At 47.4% G+C, this 20,454-nt stretch overlaps 1 protein-coding gene across 1 annotated transcript in view; it reads right to left on the bottom strand.

Annotated features, from left to right (window-relative positions):
- LOC112235803 (CUGBP Elav-like family member 2) overlaps nt 1-20,454 on the bottom strand; it is a 225,892-nt gene that overhangs the window by 157,966 nt on the left and 47,472 nt on the right. The window contains exon 2 of the mRNA XM_042300281.1: nt 3,318-3,353. Coding sequence (XP_042156215.1) covers nt 3,318-3,353 — 36 coding nt within the window. The remainder of the gene's footprint in view (nt 1-3,317; nt 3,354-20,454) is intronic.

The raw sequence follows: 20,454 nt of genomic DNA, 5'->3' as shown, positions 1-20,454 counted from the left end.
ACCCCCTCTTTCTCTGCCTCCCAACACCCCTCCCCTTCTCTCACACCGTGTTCCTCCCCTCCCTTCATCCCCCTCTTTCTCTGCCTCCCAACACCCCTCCCCATCTCTCACACCGTGTTCCTCCCCTCCCTTCAACCCCCTCTTTCTCTGCCTCCCAACACCCCTCCCCATCTCTCACACCGTGTTCCTCCCCTCCCTTCAACCCCCTCTTTCTCTGCCTCCCAACACCCCTCCCCATCTCTCACACCGTGTTCCTCCCCTCCCTTCAACCCCCTCTTTCTCTGCCTCCCAACACCCCTCCCCATCTCTCACACCGTGTTCCTCCCCTCCCTTCAACCCCTCTTTCTCTGCCTCCCAACACCCCTCCCCATCTCTCACACCGTGTTCCTCCCCTCCCTTCATCCCCCTCTTTCTCTGCCTCCCAACACCCCTCCCCATCTCTCACACCGTGTTCCTCCCCTCCCTTCATCCCCCTCTTTCTCTGCCTCCCAACACCCCTCCCCATCTCTCACACCGTGTTCCTCCCCTCCCTTCATCCCCCTCTTTCTCTGCCTCCCAACACTCCTCCCCATCTCTCACACCGTGTTCCTCCCCTCCCTTCAACCCCCTCTTTCTCTGCCTCCCAACACCCCTCCCCATCTCTCACACCGTGTTCCTCCCCTCCCTTCAACCCCCTCTTTCTCTGCCTCCCAACACCCCTCCCCTTCTCTCACACCGTGTTCCTCCCCCCTTCATCCCCCTCTTTCTCTGCCTCCCAACACCCCTCCCCATCTCTCACACCGTGTTCCTCCCCTCCCTTCAACCCCCTCTTTCTCTGCCTCCCAACACCCCTCCCCATCTCTCACACCGTGTTCCTCCCCTCCCTTCAACCCCCTCTTTCTCTGCCTCCCAACACCCCTCCCCATCTCTCACACCGTGTTCCTCCCCTCCCTTCAACCCCCTCTTTCTCTGCCTCCCAACACCCCTCCCCATCTCTCACACCGTGTTCTGAGTCTCAGTCACGCTGCAGAATGTCTGCTGAATAACGAGCCCAGTGTCAATCAAACCAACAGAGAATGCTTCATTAGGGGAGCAAAACACACAGGATGAAATTATACACCAAGCTCTCTTTGTGTGTGTGTGTGTGTGTGTGTGTGTGTGTGTTGGGAGGAGGAACACGGGGTGTGAAGGTAGAGGAAGTAAACACACATTCTGGAACGACACAGCTGTGTGGCGGATTACTGTAGATAACAGTGTGTGTGTTTTCCTCAAACAGAGAGGAAAACAAAGCCAAAGTATTCTTCCCTAATTATTTACAACCTAAATCTTTCTCTTTCACTTCAAAAGGGAAAGGACTTTCCCTTCAGTCGGTCTCAGTCTCTCTCTCTCTCCCTCTGCTTCTCTCTCAGTCTCTCTCTCTCTTCCTCTGCTTCTCTCTCAGTCTCTCTCTCTCTCCCTCTGCTTCTCTCTCAGTCTCTCTCTCTCCCTCTGCTTCTCTCTCAGTCTCTCTCTCTCTCCCTCTGCTTCTCTCTCAGTCTCACTCTCTCTCCCTCTGCTTCTCTCTCAGTCTCTCTCTCTCTCCCTCTGCTTCTCTCTCAGTCTCTCTCTCTCTCCCTCTGCTTCTCTCTCAGTCTCTCTCTCTCTCCCTCTGCTTCTCTCTCAGTCTCTCTCTCTCTCCCTCTGCTTCTCTCTCAGTCTCTCTCTCTCTCCCTCTGCTTCTCTCTCAGTCTCTCTCTCTCTCCCTCTGCTTCTCTCTCAGTCTCTCTCTCTCTCCCTCTGCTTCTCTCTCAGTCTCTCTCTCTCTCCCTCTGCTTCTCTCTCAGTCTGCCTCTCTCTCTCCCTCTGCTTCTCTCTCAGTCTCTCTCTCTCTCCCTCTGCTTCTCTCTCGGTCTCTCTCTCTCTCCCTCTGCTTCTCTCTCGGTCTCTCTCTCTCTCCCTCTGCTTCTCTCTCGGTCTCTCTCTCTCCCTATGCTTCTCTCTCTCTCCCTCTGCTTCTCTCTCAGTCTCTCTCTCTCTCCCTCAGCTTCTCTCTCGTGCCGGATGCCTTTTGAAGTCAGTCTCGCTCTACTACGTTAGCAGATAATCTGCATATGCATGTGGTTTGCTGTCCCTTGGTCCCTGCTCGTCCCTGCTCATCCCTGCTCATCTCTGATCGTCCCTGCTTGTCCCTGCTCGTCCCTGATCGTCCCTGCTCGTCCCTGCTCGTCTCTGCTCATCCCTGCTCATCCCTGCTCATCTCTGATCGTCCCTGCTCGTCTCATCTCTGCTCATCCCTGCTCGTCCCTGCTCATCTCTGCTCGTCCCTGCTCGTCCCTGCTCGTCTCTGCTCATCCCTGCTCGTCCCTGCTCATCTCTGCTCGTCCCTGCTGGTCTCTGCTCGTCCCTGCTGGTCTCTGCCCGTCCCTGCTCGTCCCTGCTCATCCCTGCTCGTCTCTGCTCGTCCCTGCTCATCTCTGCTCGTCCCTGCTCGTCCCTGCTCATCCCTGGGTAAATGCAACCCCATTAACCCTCTCTGTATCACATTGCACACAGAATCTCCTACAATGGCCAAGGCCCCTTTAACCGCGTCTGACAGATAAATGATTAGTGTGTTGTGTAATATGTATTCTGTGCACCTACTTATTTTCCCCGTACAAGGTCTAGTGGTGTGTGTGTGTGTGTGTGTGTGTAGGCCTAAGTGTCCTTGAAAAGGCAGACGGCTGATCAGTCAGAGAGACTGTGGTACAGTCTCTCTCTCTATCCTTCTTTTGTTTGGTGTGTTCAGAGAGGAGAGGCTTTCAGGGCAGAATGGGCCTATCCTCCCTGCTAACTCAATCCCAAATGAGGAATAGGTGTGTCTATTTTAAGATGGGCCCTTTATTTAAACCCCTCTCTTCCTCCCTCTCCTTGGTTGTCTCGTTCTGTCGCCATGGGATTGGGTTTAATGACCCTGCATGGCCACAGATCTGAGCCTCGTCACATCTCCCACCTGCTCTCTCGCGTCTCTCCTTTTAGCTCCCCCTCTCTGTTATCTCTCACTCTATACTCCCTCAATTTCCCCTCTGTCCCCTTATATCTGTCTCCTCCTTCCCTCCATCTCTATAGTCTTTTTCTATCCCTCTGTTCCTGTTGTGTCTCATTTCCTTATCTTTCTGGTCGTCTTCCCCACCCATTCTCTCAGGCTTACAGACACCAGCTCAGAGATGGTAACAATCTGCTGGGGCCACACTAGCTAGTCCAGTACTTGTGGTCTGGGAGATGAGAGCTGTGTGGTGATGGTTCAGTACTGATGCTACCCCATCAAACACATAAAGCTGATCAAAGACGAGAAGAGAAGAGATTTTTAAACGGGTCCTTACCTCTGTATGGGTCCAGAGAGGTCACTGGCCTCCTGCCTGTTAGAGGAGACAGAGAGAGAGAGAGAGAGAGAGAGAGAGAGAGAGAGAGAGAGAGAGAGAGAGAGAGAGAGAGAGAGAGAGAGAAACATGGGATGAGTTCAGTTAAAAGGCTCCGGTATAAAATGCATGTGTGTGTTTTGTGTGAGGTGTATATTACTTGTGTACAGGGGTGTGTGTGTCCATAAATGCTTTCAGTTCACTGCGGTATTAAACATCTCCACGGATAAAAGACGTGAAATAAACCAAGCTCAGTAATCCTTGACTCAGGGGAATAACACACACATACAATCATCTCTCCACTCCACACACACACACACACACACACACACACACACACACACACACACACACACACACACACACACACACACACACACACACACACACACACACACACACACACACACACACACACACACACACACACACACACTGGTCTCATTCTGTCCCAAGTAATCTGAGTGAACAGAGTGGCCCGTCTCTATTTCCTGTTCCACCGGGTCTCCATCCTCTCCCTCTTTTTCATCTTCCTTTCTATCCCTCTGTTCTTCCTACTGCGTGGAAATAAATTGGTCCCTGGGCCCTGCCAGTGGAGACTCAACTCTCCTGTTTGTGTGTCCACACAATTGTGCACATACACACTTGTCACACTTCCTCTCTTCTAGAGCAGCAAGCTGCAGCCTATTAGTGTGCTTTGTGTCTCATAGATAAAGCATTAGCTATTCCCTTATTAATAATGTGTGTGTGTGTGTGTGTGTGTGTTTTATGATGAAATGTGGGGGAAACACAAAGACGGCTATCCGCTCCCCAGCACAGTGGCCAATCGCCAGTCTTCTGCATTTTGCATTTCAAAGGCTTACGTTTTGTCCGTTTCATCTCAGATCATGATGCTAACTAACCCACCCATTATTCAACTACCCACACACACACAGGGGCATGTACGCACACACATACAAAGACATGCAACCCATACACTGACTGTACAAAACATTAGGAACACCTGCGCTTTCCATGACAGCCTGACCAGGTGAATCCAGGAGAAAACTGTGATCCCTTATTGATGTCACTGGTTAAATCCACTTCAATCAGTGTAGATGAAGGGGAGCAGACAGGTTAAAGAAGGATTTTCAAGCCTTGAGACAATTGAGACAAGGATTGTGTGTGTGTGCCATTCAGAGGGTGAATGAGCAAGACAAAAGATGTAAGTGCCTTTGAATGGGATATGGTAGTAGGGGCCAGGCACACCGGTTTGTGTCAAGAACTGCAACGTTGTGGGTTTTTTCACACCCAACAGTTTCCTGAGTGCATCAAATGGTCCACCGGGGGTATGGAGGTTGCAACTGAACATTAGGAAGGTGTTCAGTGTACATAACTCACTCAACCATACACACTTGCAAGCAGATGCAAATTAAGACTCTCCCACATCCACAGATACGCCAAAATGTATAGCCACCCCCATATCATTCTATTGGCCATTACACCATCTGACACAACACACACACACACACACACACACACACACACACACACACACACACACACACACACACACACACACACACACACACACACACACACACACACACACACACACACACACACACACACACACACACACACACACACACACACACACACACACACACACACAGCACCGTTGGTAGGAGCGTTGGGCCAGTAACCGAAAGGTTGCTGGATCGAATCCCCAAGCTGACAAAGTAAAAATCTGTCGTTCTGCCCCTGTTAAACCACTGATCCCTGGGTGCTGATGATATGGATGTCGATTAAGGCAGCCCCCTGCACCCCTCTGATTCAGAGGGGTTGGGTTAAATGCGGGAGACACATTTCAGTTGAACAAATGACTAGGTATCCCCCTTTCCCTGGTATCCTGCCAACAATGCATCAAAGCATGAACAAAAGACATATATCAAAGCTCCATTGTACAGCTTAATGACCGTGGCAGCTCTAGCATGGAAGGAATATCAGAGCTTGACAGCAATGTTAGATCACGGTCCTGTACATTACAGTACAGTACAGCGCCCCATACGGACTCCATAATAATTGACATCTGCTGTGCATCAACTCACCGTTGAAGTTGGAAGTTTACACACACCTTAGCCAAATACATTTTAACTCAGTTTTTCACAATTCCTGACATTTAATCCTTGTAAAAACTCACTGTCTTAGGTCAGTTAGGATCAACACTTTATTTTAAGTGAAATGTCAGAATAATAGTAGAGAGAATGATTTATTTCAGCTTTTATTTCTTTCATCACATTCCAAGTGGGTCAGAAGTTTACATACACTCAATTTTGTATTTGATAGCATTGCCTTTAAATTGTTTAACTTGGGTCAAATGTTTCAGGTAGCCTTCCACAAGCTTCCCACAATAAGTTGGGTGAATTTTGGCCCATTCCTCCTGACAGAGCTGGTGTAACTGAGTCAGGTTTGTAGATCTCTTTGCTCGCACACGCTTTTTCAGTTCTGCCCACAAATTTTCTATAGGATTGAGGTCAGGGCTTTGTGATGGCCACTCCAATACCTAGACTTTGTTTTCCTTAAGCCATTTTGCACAACTTTGGAAGTATGCTTGGGGTCATTGTCCATTTGGAAGACCCATTTGCGACCAAGCTTTAACTTCCTGACTGATGTCTGGAGATGTTGCTTCAATATATCCACATAAATTTCCTCCCTCATGATGCCGTCTATTTTGTGAAGTGCACCAGTCCTTCCTGCAGCAAAGCACCCTCACAACATGATGCTGCCACCCCCACAACATAATGCTGCCACCTCCGTGCTTCACGGTTGGGATGGTGTTCTACGGCTTGCAAGTCTCACCCTTTTCCTTCCAAACATAACGATGGTCTTTATGGCCAAACAGTTCAGACCAGAGGACATTTCTCAAAAAAGTACGACCTTTGTCCCCATGTGCAGTTACAAACCGTAGTCTCACTATTTTGGGGGGGTTTGGAGCAGTGGCTTCTCCTTGCTGAGCGGCCTTTCAGGTTATGTTGATATAGGACTTGTTTCACTGTGGATATAGATACTTTTGTACCTGTTTCCTCCAGCATCTTCACAAGGTCCTTGTGTTCTGTTATTCTGGGATTGATTTGCACTTTTCGAACCAAAGTATGTTCATCTCTAGGAGACAGAACGTGTCTCCTTCCTGAGGGGTATGACGACTGCGTGGTCTCATGGTGTTTATACTTGCATACTATTGTTTGTACAGATGAACGTGGTACCTTCAGGAAATTGAAGGTACCACGTTCATCTGTACAAACTATAGTATGCAAGTATAAACACCATGGGACCACGCAGCCGTTTGTTTGGAAATTGCTCCCAAGGATGAACCAGACTTGTAGAGGTCTACAATTTATTTTCTGAGGTCTTGGCTGATTTCTTTTGATTTTCCCATGATGTCATGCAAAGAGGCGCTGAGTTTGAAGGTAGGCCTTGAAATACATCCACAGGGACACCTCCAATGGACTCAAATGATGTCTATCAGAAGCTTCTAAAGCCTTGACATAATTTTCTGGAATTTTCCAGGCTGTTTAAAGGTACCGTTTGTACACTTCTGACCCACTGGAATTGTGATACAGTGAATTATAAGTGAAATAATCTGTCTGTAAACAATTGTTGGAAAAATTACTTGTGTCATGCATAAAGTAGATGTCCTAACCGACTTGTCAAAACTATAGTTTGTTAAAAGACATTTGTGGAGTGGTTGAAAAACGAGTTTTAATGACTCCAACCTAAGTGTATGTAAACTTCCGACTTCAACTGTGACTTATGATAACACAGTCACTAGCCTCAACAGACTAGATATTACACCACTAACATGGTGGAGAAAATAAAGACCAAAGTCCATGTAGATTGAATGGTTATTTTGCGTTACATTAGCGTTGTGGTCGTGCTGTGGGTGTTTGCAGGTGGCAGGACCCTGCTATGATCTGACAGGCATTCAGACAGGCATATTTGGCAATTTCACAGTCACTGAGGCTGCTAAATTAGAGCTGCATCACTGGAGAAACAAGGAGCCAGCTGCCAACACACTAAGATATATCCCTCCCTGGTTACCCTGGTTACATGGTCCTCACAGAGACACACTAAGATATATCCCTCCCTGGTTACCCTGGTTACATGGTCCTCACAGAGACACACTAAGATATATCCCTCCCTGGTTACCCTGGTTACATGGTCCTCACAGAGACACACTAAGATATATCCCTCCCTGGTTACCCTGGTTACATGGTCCTCACAGAGACACACTAAGATATATCCCTCCCTGGTTACCCTGGTTACATGGTCCTCACAGAGACACACTAAAATATATCCCTCCCTGGTTACCCTGGTTACATGGTCCTCACAGAGACACACTACAAGATATATCCCTCCCTGGTTACCCTGGTTACATGGTCCTCACAGAGAAACTCTCCTGGAGGGGACACTCTGGGTACTGTGTGTATTTAATCTCCTGAATCTTGGAATGTGGTTTTTGGATTCTATCTTTCAAATCCTACCTCCATCTGTCTCTCTCCAGTCTCTCCATTACTTTACCCCACATCTCTAACACTCTCCCCCTCCCTCTCTCTTCTTCCAATCTGATATCTATCATCCCCATCTCTCCCTCTCTCTCTCTCTCTCTCTTCTCATATCATCCCCATCTCTCCCTCTCTCTCTCCCTGTAAATCCTCTCTCCTCCCAATCTCTCTCTCTCCCCAAATCTCTCCTCCCAATCTCTCTCTCCCCCATCTCTCTCTCTCCCTGTAAATCCTCTCCTCCCCATCTCTCTCTCCCCAACTCTCTCCTCCCCATCTCTCTCTCTCTCTCCAACTCCCTCCTCCCCATCTCTCCATCCCCACTGACTTCCTCATCTTTATCTCCTCCCTATTTTTCTAGTTGTCGTTCCCTCGTTTCACAGGCCCTCTTCCTCTCCTTCTAACAGCCCATCTGTCTTTCACACTTCTTGTAACACTCGCTTCCACACCTGCCATGTTCTCACACACGTGGGTATGCACGTGTACACATAACACACACACACATACCCATGCATGTACGCACACACGTCTTCATGCGCTCACTCACACACAAACACTCACACACACACCATTCGCAGCTCTCTCTTTTTTCACACCCAAACTAAAACTCCTAAATGTCTCATGATCACTTCAACACGTGTGTGTGTGTGTGTGTGTGTGTGTGTGTGTGGCTGACAAACTCAGAGACTGTGCCATGTCTTAAATCCGGCCAGGTGTGTTGAAGGTATGATGTAAGATGGGGCCCACCCCCCCGACATTCATACCATACTCCTACTGGATGATTGTTCTCTATGACACCATACCAAGCACAACAGGGGATTGGGTGAGCCCTGGTGCTGAGTGACATCATGGTCTTCACATCTTAAAGGGGCACTGTTAACCCTTTCATATCGCTTTCTACACTAATACCAGACGTAATGACGGTGAACATACAATGGTACATTTAAATGATAAAAGGTTGGATCATTTAAATGTAATTTATAATCCATTCTGTACAAATCAAAATGATATTAGCATGTGAATAGTTAGATGAGGGATGTGAGGAAGAGAGAGAGAGAGAACGAGAGAAGAGAGGGAAGAGTGTATGTGACAGAGAGAGAGAGAAGGACAGAGGCTGACTGAGCAATGAGCTGGAGACAGAAAGTAGGTGAAGGAGAAAGAGTCTCACTCACCAGGTTTTCAACCAACCTTTTCATGCGAGTAAAAGTACGTAGGATTCAATAAAATGTCACGACAGGCCTGATGGAAACAGGACATTAAATCGGAAAACTTTCCAAATGTCGACAAAAGAAAAATACGTTACACAAGGTGGGATCTTTTTGAGGACAAAACAAAAATACGTTACACAAGGTGGGATCTTTTTGAGGACAAAACAAAAATACGTTACACAAGGTGGGATCTTTTTGAGGACAAAACAAAAATACGTTACACAAGGTGGGATCTTTTTGAGGACAAAACAAAAATACGTTACACAAGGTGGGATCTTTTTGAGGACAAAACAAAAATACGTTACACAAGGTGGGATCTTTTTGAGGACAATACAAAAATACGTTACACAAGGTGGGATCTTTTTGAGGACAAAACAAAAATACGTTACACAAGATAGGATCTTTTTGAGGCTGTAAAATTAATTATGCGAGAAATGACGGAAATGCTTTTATGCGCAAATATTGATATAATGATCATCATTTTGGAGTCACGTAAACTTGGAGTCACGTGATGATATGTTCTGTGGTCCTCCCATTGCAACTCATTCAGGAAAGCCTGCAGTTTATTAGGCTACAGATGAAATACGTATTGATAAACTTCACAGGGTGGTGAAAGTGCAGGGTGATGAACTCAATGCTCCTTGACAATAAATATCAAGGGTCTTATTCTGGTGACATGACAAATAAAATGATTTTGCTCTTTGGTCCGCTTTAGGCCTACCTGCACTGTATCTGTGAGCTGTTGGCTAGAGAGCCAATACCAATACCAGAGTGGGCACATTTAATATATAACGTAAAACCATCAGTAGAGTTGAAAATGCGACGGAAACCCATTTATTTTGTTTTTTTTTTATTCGGTATCTGGGAATTGAACTGCACAAGTTATTTTTTTGTCCACTACGTCAATTTGATGGAAACACATCTCTGGTAGGAAAATGCAGATCTTTATTTATGCAGATTTGAACATGTTTGCCAATTGGCTGGAGAGAGGGACGGAAGGATGAAAAGAGGGAGAATGAGAGAGAGAGTGAACAGCACAGACAAGGCTATTGGGAAGATAGTGTCGCTGGGCCTCATTTACCCTGAGATATTCAAAGGGTGAGTGCACTCATCCAGAGTAAAAACCCTCCTACATCGCTCTCTCCGTCCTCCACACCTTAGCCCCCCCATCATGCCTGGGGGTAAAGACACTCCCTCCCTCCCTCCTCTATCCCCCATCCTCTCCTCCTCTATCCCCCATCCTCTCCTCCGCTATCCCCCATCCTCTCCTCCGCTATCCCCCATCCTCTCCTCCGCTATCCCCCATCCTCTCCTCTGCTATCCCCCATCCTCTCCTCTGCTATCCCCCATCCTCTCCTCTGCTATTCCCCCATCCTCTCCTCCTCTATCCCCCATTGTTACGAATCCCTTTTGTCCCGACAGTCTAGGGGGGATGGTAATGAGACCCGTAACATAACTCATGCAAATTATAATTGTGACAAAGTAAAAGTGTGAACGAAATAACCACGACAACTGAAATTATACCGTCAAACTCAGGGTTTATTGTAAAACACACGGTAATGGGGGGAGCAGGAAAACAAACACCATAACCAAAAACAATACTCACAGGAGATGACAAAGTGATTTGGAGGTGCTCAAACAAAAGAGAGGTTAAGACACAAAGAGAGAGTGAAACACAGAGATCTACATACATGGCATTTACAGAGAGATTGAGCTCTAGAGCAAACAACTGATGGGGTTTTTAAACCAAGGGAAAGGAACTGTGATAGGGTAGGAAACAGGAGGAGGTGTGTCTTCTGATTGATGATTGATTGGTGACTGATTGGGGAGTGATGATTTTCACCTGTGAGGGGAGAAGGAGAGAAAAGAACACAGGATACACACACACACACAGACACAGGATAACTGTATCCGTAACACTCCCACCCTTAAAAGAGCAACCCTAGGGGGGGATTGCGACCACAGTATTAATGAATACTCACAACAACAAAGCAACAACCTTGCAAAACATACAACAATTATTACACACGAGACAAAGCATCTGCCAACACATTATCTGAACCCTTTTTGTGACTGATCTCCAAATTATAATTTTGTACAATCAGCGCCCAACGCATAAGGCGCTGGTTCTGGTTGTACATTCGGTGGAGAAAAACTAAGGGGTTATGGTCAGTATACACAATCACTGGTAGGGCACTGGAACCAATGTATACTTCAAAGTATTGCACAGCCAACAACAAAGCAAGAGCTTCTTGTTCTATTGTCGCATAGTTTGTTTGACATTTATTACATTTACGTGAAAAATAACAAATGGGATGATCCACTCCACTCTTGTCCTGCTGCAGTAGAACAGCACCAGCACCTCTGGCACTAGCATCTACCTCAAGTTTGAACGGTTGTTCAAAATCTGGAGCAGCAAGTACAGGTGTACTACATAAGAGTGCTTTCGCTGATTCAAAAGCTCTCTTACAATCAGGGGACCACACAAATGATCTAGCCGGACTAAGCAAATCGGTCAATGGAGCAACAACCGCAGAGAAATTTTTACAGAAGCTACGGTAGTAGCCAACCATCCCTAAAAAGCGGCGTAGCTCTCGTCTGGTGGTAGGTGCAGGGAATGCAGTTATAGCCAAGACCTTTGGCATCAACAGGGCGCACCTGTCCATGGCCAACCGCTTTACCGAGATAGGTAACAGTAGCCTTCTTTGATTCTTTCCTGGGCTGTTTGTCAGAGGTGATCAGCTTCTCAGAGGTATCATACAATCCATCCTCTTGATCATCCTCTTTGAACAGAACAGTGTTGGACAAATCTGTCACGTCACTCTCTTGTCGTGCCTGAGCACGAGTGACAGCACAAGCGGGGAACATATGTGGATAACTCTGTGCCAACTCATTCGAGAGAGAGTGGTCACTTTTATCTAATACTTCCAATACGGGTACTACCTTTCCTCCGGCAATATCGTTACCCATTACAACATTTCCACTGCATTTCAGCCCTGCCACAAAAGGACCAGCTGACATCATGTCAGTGATTCTCTCGGTAACACAGGTGTGAGTGTTGACGAGGACAAGGCTGGAGATCACTCTGTCATGCTGCTTGAGTTTGAATAACAGCCTGGAAGCTTCAAAGGGAGGGTGGTGCTCGGAATCATTGTTCACTGCCAGTAAGATTGCACCTAAATCAAACATTTATTGGATCATCAAGAACTTCAAATAGAGGGGTTCAGTTGTTGTGAAGAAGGCTTCAGGGCGCCCAAGAAAGTCCAGCAAGCGCCAGGACCGTCTCCTAAAGTTGACTCACCTGCGGGATCGGGGCACCACCAGTACAGAGCTTGATCAGGAATGGCAGCAGGCAGGTGTGAGTGCATCTGCACGCACAGTGAGGCGAAGACTTTTGGAGGATGGCCTGGTGTCAAGTAGGGCAGCAAAGAAGCCACTTCTCTCTAGGAAAAACATCAGAGACAGACTGATATTCTGCAAAAGGTACAGAGATTGGACTGCTGAGGACTGGGATAAAGTCATTTTCTCTGATGAATCCCCTTTCCGATTGTTTGGGGCATCTGGAAAAAAGCTTGTTCGGAGAAGACAAGGTGAGCGCTACCATCAGACCATTCATGTGTGGGGTTGCTTCTCAGCCAAGGGAGTGGGCTCACTCACAATTTTGCCTAAGAACACAGCCATTAATAATGAATGGTACCAACACATCCTCCGAGAGCAACTTCTCCCAACCATCCAGGAACAGTTTGGTGAAGAACAATGCCTTTTCCAGCATGATGGAGCACCTTGCCATAAGGCAAGTGATAACTAAGTGGCTCGGGGAACAAAACATCAATATTTTGGGTTCATGGCCAGGAAACTCCCCAGACCTTAATCCCATTGAGAACTTGTGGTCAATCCTCAAGAGGCGGGTGTACAAACAAAACCCCACAAATTCTGACAAACTCCAAGCATTGGTTATGCAAGAATGGGCTGCCATCAGTCAGGATGTGGCCCAGATGTTAATTGACAGCATGCCAGGGTGGATTGCAGAGGTCTTGAAGAAGAAGGATCAACACTGCAAATATTGACTCTGCATCAACTTCATGTAATTGTCAATAAAAGCCTTTGACACTTATGAAATTCTTGTAATTATACTTCAGTATTCCATAGTCACATCTGACAAAAATATCTGAAGACACTGAGACAGCAAACTTTGTGGAAATTAATATTTGTGTCATTCTCAAAACTTTTGGCCCGACTGTAGACTGTTCTACACATAGCAGTGAAATGAATTGTTATTGTTACTGTTATTTCATACATGCATTTTCAACCATTGTTATGCAGACTCTGTTTCATAGATCAAACATACTTGACAAACTAGAGAACGACTCATATTAAACTTTAGTCACGTTCCACTACCTTGTTAACCCAGACTGATGCGCCACATAATTGAGCAGAATTAACGTTTGTTATAATTAGAAACAATTAGCGCTCTTTTCTAACTACCACATTCCATCAGAAGCTTTTATCAGCAGGGTCAATGCCAACCATGCAGAGCTTGGTCATTCATTTCATTCATTTCCTTGTCTATTGGTCTCGTCTTCTCCACCTTATTGAGTCTGATTGTTGAAGGCTATACTTCACCCCTCAACAAATATCCCTGACAACCAATTCAGAGTGACTTAGCTCCAAAGCCCATGACAAGACATTTCATAAAGGGACCTCAATATAACATCTATTTTTTCCCATATGAATAAAGCCGGGGGAAAAAACAAGCTGAAAATAAATCAATATATGAATGGATCATCAGATTGCAGAGACTCAGCCGGTGAAATGTCAACCGCTAATCTCTTAAATAGTCTGATATTACATTTTAATCCCACCCTGATTCAGTCACTCACATCCAACACTGTCTACTGGGAGGGAGAGGGATAGAGAACAAGGGATAGAGAGAAGAAAAGAGAGAGAGAGAGAGAGAGAGAGAGAGAGAGAGAGGAAGAAGGTGTTTGAGAGACAGACAGACAGACAGACAGACAGACAGACAGACAGACAGACAGACAGACAGACAGACAGACAGACAGACAGACAGACAGACAGACAGACAGACAGAGAGAGACAGACAGACAGACAGACAGACAGACAGACAGACAGACAGACAGACAGACAGACAGACAGACAGACAGACAGAGAGCGAGACAGACAGACAGACAGACAGACAGACAGACAGACAGACAGACAGACAGACAGACAGACAGACAGACAGACAGACAGACGGAGAGGGAGATACAGTCAGTGAGAGAGCAAGTGAGAGAGAGAGGGAGTGAGAGAGAAAGAGAAAGCGAGAAAGAGAGCGAGAAATAGAGAGCGAGAGAGAGAGAGAGAGAGAGAAAGAGAAGAGAGAGAGAGTGAGTGAGAGAGCGAGAAAGAGAGAGCGAGAGAGAGAGGGAGAGAGATGGTTGGTTTATGAAGCGTAGTGCTGTGGCATCATTTAGAGGCAGGATTTACTGTCTGGCTCGATGGACTGTGTGAGATGGAGGAGCTATAAAGTGATGTCGATGAGAACAGAGTACAAATTGATATGATCATAATGTGTCACATTAAAGAGAGGACTGTCATCAATCAACCTGATAAAAGGCTTAGCTAGGCTAACGCTAACTTTACTGTTAGAATACCATCAGAAGGCTAAAGGGGTGGGCTAGGCTAACTCTACCATAAGAAATTCTTGGCATGGGCTAATGCTAACTTTACTGTTAGAATACCATCAGAAGGCTAAAGGTGTGGGCTAATGCTAACTTTACTGTTTGAATATACCTTGTCTTGTGTCTTGTGGAGACACATTTGAGTGACTAGAAGAGGAAAATGTTGGCTGTTAGCCATTAGCCACTGCCATTAGCCACTGCCATTAGCCACTGCCATTAGCCACTGCCATTAGCCACTGCCATTAGCCATTAGTGCCTGTGAAAGGTAAGTCCACTTTCTGGTAACAATTAGCGAGAGAAAAAAAACAACTGCTTCTATTGCTTTTAACTCAAGGAGATTTTTGTTAATGCTTTAGAGAGAAAAAGAGAGAGCGCTATTGAGCGAGCTCCACAGAGGAAAAGCTACATTGACAATGACACCCAACATGCTTTTAGCCACCCCTGAGCAAATCACCAAATCAATATCAATTAGTCTGCAGACGATCCCAAAAGGACAACTGGCTTTGTCTTAACGAATGAAGTCTGCAGAGAATCCATCCGTTCTGATTTCCCCTCCCCACGTTGTTATTATGGCTACAAGCACAACAACTGGGAGGGGCACGCACACACACACACACACACACACACACACACACACACACACACTAGTTGAAAAATATTTCGTTTTTTTGCATCATCAATCAACAGATCCGTGTTACTCAAAGATAGAAAATATTACAGTGATATGTTGTTTATATGAGAAAAAAAACATGTCAGCATGGAGGAAATAACATAGTAATATAGTACTACACACACACGTATGCCAGCAGCCTGTGCAATGCTTTTCAGAGCCGTTATATCATTTGAAACATCCATCAGCTCAGCATCTCCTCATCTGCATAACGCGCCGTCAGAATGACAAACGACAGACAGAGGAAAGAGAGAATCACATTACTGCCCTTACTGCACCTCTCCCCTCCTAACCCTCTCTCTTCTCCTAACCCTCTCTCTTCTCCTAACCCTCCCTCTTCTCCTAACCCTCCCTCTCCTCCTAACCCTCCCTCCCTCTCCTCCTAACCCTCTCTCTTCTCCTAACCCTCTCTCTTCTCCTAACCCTCTCTCTTTTCCTAACCCTCCCAATCCTCCTAACCCTCCCTCTTCTCCTAACCCTCTCTCCTCCTATCCCTCTCTCCCCTTCTAACCCACGCGCTCCCCTCCTAACCCTCCCTCTTCTCCTAACCCTCTCCCCTCCTAAGCCTCACTCCTCCTCCTAACCCTCTCTCCCCTCCTAACCCTCTCTCTCTCCTCCTAACCCTCTCTCTCCTCCTAACCCTCTCTCCCCTCCTAACCCTCTCTCTCCTCCTAACCCTCCCTCTTCTCCTAACCCTCTCCCCTCCTAACCCTCTCTCTCCTCCTAACCCTCTCTCCCCTCCTAACCCTCTCTCTCCTTCTAACCCTCTCTCCCCTCCTAACCCTCTCTCTTCTCCTGTCCTTTAGCCTCTCTCCTCCCCCTCCTAAGCCTCTCATCTGTCACTTAGCCTCTCTCCTCTCCCCTCGTATCTCTACTTCCTTTATCCCTCTTCCTCTCTACTTTACACCCTCATCATTAGGACAGTGACGATACCAGTATCGCAATATTGGCAAAAATAAAAGGACCACTCTTTGGTCCTTTAAAAACCTGCTGGATGTTTAACAGTGGAAAATAAATACATGTGACTCTGAATGACAACATAATGATGTTTTTAATATTAGAGTAGTTCTCCTGAAGAAGTTACGTCTGCTTTGTGTTTTGTTTCCTTGCCACGATACTAGCGAGTATTGCCATACTGGTGTCGTCCCAACCCTACCTATCATACCCTCACTTTCACCTCTTCTCTCTTCAACCTCTCTCCCCCACTCTCCTCTACTCTCTCCCTCCACTCCATATGTTCATGGACGCCCACTCACAACCCACACAAATCCCTCTAAAGTTGGCCCCACAGGCGGCGGTAGGGTGGGAGTGTTATAGTGGGAGGTTACTGTGAGTTGGCAGGCGAGGGGGTGTTAAGGATGGATCTCAGGTCATTGTTAAGGGTTAAACATGGTTTCCACAGTAATATACATACATGATGTAAGCACACACAGGGAAGGATAAATGAGATCCAGACCCCTGGGCCTCCTGCCCTAAAAACTCCCCCTGGCTCCTCTCTCTCTGGCTTTATGTGCTCCCTCTCCTTCATTCTGATAACCATCTTTCCACCCTCCTCTGGCTCTCCCTTACTATTTCTCTCTTCAACACCACCAGGTTCATTCTTTCACTCTCACTTCATGCCTAGTATTTCTTTCATCTAACTGTCCCTCCCCTCCAACCTTTTTCCTCAACCCACTCTCCTCCATCTCACTGTCTCTCCTCCATCTCACTGTCTCTTCTCCATCTCACTGTCCCTCCTCAACCCACTCTCCTCCATCTCACTGTCTCTCCTCCATCTCACTGTCTCTTCTCCATCTCACTGTCCCTCCTCAATCTCACTGTCTCTCCTCCCCACTGTCTCTCCTCCATCTCACTGTCTCTCCTCCATCTCACTGTCTCTTCTCCATCTCACTGTCCCTCCCTCAACCCTGTCTCTCCTCCATCTCACTGTCCTCTCCTCCATCTCACTGTCTCTTCTCCATCTCACTGTCTCTCCTCCATCTCACTGTCTCTTCTCCATCTCACTGTCTCTCCTCCATCTCTCTCTCTCCATCTCACTGTCCCTCCTCAACCCACTCTCCTCCATCTCACTGTCTCTCCTCCTCTCACTGTCTCTTCTCCATCTCACTGTCTCCTCCATCTCACTGTCTCTCCTCCACTCCATCTCTCCTCCATCTCACTGTCTCTCCTCCATCTCATCTGTCTCTTCTCCATCTCTGTCTCCTCATCTCACTGTCCCTCCTCAACCCACTCTCCTCCACCTCTCTCCTCCATCTCTCCTCCTCAACCCACTCTCCTCCATCTCACTCCATCTCACTGTCCCTCCTCTCTCCTCCATCTCACTGTCTCTGTCTCCATCTCACTGTCCCTCCTCAACCCACTCTCCTCCATCTCACTGTCTCTCACTGTCTCTCTCACTCCATCTCACTGTCTCCTCCACTCTCCTCCATCTCACTGTCTCTCCTCCATCTCACTGTCTCTCCTCCCTCACTGTCTCTCCTCCATCTCACTGTCTTCTCCATCTCACTGTCTCTCCTCCATCTCACTGTCTCCTCCATCTCACTGTCCCTCCCCACCCACTCTCCATCTCACTGTCTCTCTCCATCTCACTGTCTCCATCTCCTCTCAACCCACTCCCATCTCACTGTCTCTCCTCCATCCTCCATCTCACTGTCTCCTCCATCTCACTGTCTCCTCCTCAACTGTCTCTCCTCCATCTCTCTCTCCATCTCACTGTCTGTCTCCTCAACCCACTCTCCTCCATCTCACTGTCCCTCCATCTCAACTGTCTCTCCTCCATCTCCTGTCTCTCTCCTCCATCTCACTGTCTCTTCTCTGTCCCTCCTCAACCCACTCTCCTCCATCCATCTCACTCTCCTCCATCTCACTGTCTCTCCTCAACCCACTCTCTCCATCCATCTCCATCTCACTGTCTCTTCTCCATCTCACTGTCCTCCTCAACCCACTCTCCTCCATCTCACTGTCTCTCCCTCCATCTCACTGTCTCTCCTCAACCCACTGTCTCTCCTCCATCTCACTGTCTCTCCTCACTGTCTCTCCTCAAACATCTCACTGTCTCTCCTCTCCATCTCACTGTCTCTCCTCAACCCACTCTCCTCCATCTCACTGTCTCTCCTCAACCCACTCTCCTCCATCTCACTGTCTCTCCTCCATCTCACTGTCTCTCCTCAACCCACTCTCCTCCATCTCACTGTCTCTCCTCAACCCACTCTCCTCCATCTCACTGTCTCTCCTCAACCCACTCTCCTCCATCTCACTGTCTCTCCTCAACCCACTCTCCTCCATCTCACTGTCTCTTCTCCATCTCTCTCGTCAACCCACTCTCCTCCCTCACTCTCCTCCATCTCACTGTCTCTCCATCTCACTGTCTCTCCTCATCTCACTGTCTCCTCCATCTCACTGTCTCTCCTCCAACTGTCTCTCCTCTCCATCTCCCACTCTCCTCCATCTCACTCTCACTCTCCTCCATCTCACTGTCCCTCCTCAACCCCTCTCTCCTCCATCTCACTGTCTCCTCCATCTCCTGTCTCTCCTCTCCTCCATCTCACTGTCTCTCCTCAACCTCAACCCACTCTCCTCCATCTCACTCCATCTCACTGTCTCTTCTCCATCTCTCCTCAACCCACTCTCCTCCATCTCACTGTCTCTCCTCAACCCATCTCACTGTCTCTCCTCCATCTCACTGTCTCTCCTCAACCCACTCTCCTCATCTCACTGTCTCTCTCCTCTCTCCTCAACTCTCCTCCATCACTGTCTCTCCTCCACTGTCTCTCCTCAACCCACTCTCCTCCATCTCACTCTGTCTCCTCCACTCTCTCCACTGTCTCTCCTCAACCCCTCTCCTCCATCTCACTGTCTCTCCTCAACCCACTCTCCTCCATCTCACTGTCTCTCCTCAACCCACTCTCCTCCATCTCACTGTCTCTCCTCAACCCACTGTCTCTCCTCAACCCACTCTCCTCCATCTCACTGTACCTCCTCAATCTCACTGTCTCTCCTTAACCTACTCTCCTCCATCTCACTGTCTCTCCTCAATCCACTCTCCTCCATGTCACTGTCTCTCCTCAACCCACTCTCCTCCATCTACTCTCCTCCATCTCACTGTCTCTCCTTAACCCACTCTCCTCCATCTCACTGTCTCTCCTCAACCCACTCTCCTCCATGCACACTCCACTCTCAATCCACTCTCCTCCATCTCTCCCCTTTTTAATTTAACTAGGCAAGTCAGTTAAGAACAAATTACAGTGGGTTAACTGCCTTCTTCAGGAGCAGAACAACAGATTTTTACCTTGTCAGCTCAGGGATTCGATCTTGCAAACCTTTCGGTTACTAGTCCAACGCTCTAACCACTAGGCTACCTGCCTTTCTCCCTGTGGTGTGTACTAAGCTTGTACTAAGTGATTTGAAACGACTAGCAAGGCCATGGAATACCGGAACAGCCTATACTGAAATGCGACAGCAATATAGTGGAATTCCAGAACAATAACATGGGAATTTTCAGAGCAACACAATAGAATTCTGTAACATAACAGCACTGCGACAGTGGAATGTTCTGACGGGAGGAGGCTTTGAGGAGAACAGAACAGGGAACAGGCACGGAGACAGTAGCGTCTTCAGATCTGAAGACAAATCCCTTTGGTGTTAGTTCTGCCTGGGCGACCGGCACATGAATATTTCATGGTGTTGATGTTTAAATCCTGCTATTTGTGATGTGGCACGCTGTGTGAGTACGCACGACAATTCATTTGCATGGAGGGCGCTCGTTTGTGACGTGGGTTTGTACATATGTATGTTCAATGTAGGAAGGCATGTCGTGAAGATGTGTGTGTTTGTGGGATTTGATGTTCCCCTGAACACCTTCAGGCATATGTTGAAGCATCCATATGCATTGTTTCTCTGGGTCTCTCTCTGTTTCACAACACGCAGGCGTGCATACACACACACACACACACACACACACACACACGCACACACACGCACACGCACGCACACGCACACACACGC

This window comes from Oncorhynchus tshawytscha, linkage group LG17 (assembly GCF_018296145.1).
Source record: "Oncorhynchus tshawytscha isolate Ot180627B linkage group LG17, Otsh_v2.0, whole genome shotgun sequence".
NCBI lineage: Eukaryota > Metazoa > Chordata > Actinopteri > Salmoniformes > Salmonidae > Oncorhynchus > Oncorhynchus tshawytscha.
The sequence above is the reverse complement of the archived record's forward strand: the minus strand, read 5'-3'. Positions and strand labels throughout refer to the sequence as shown.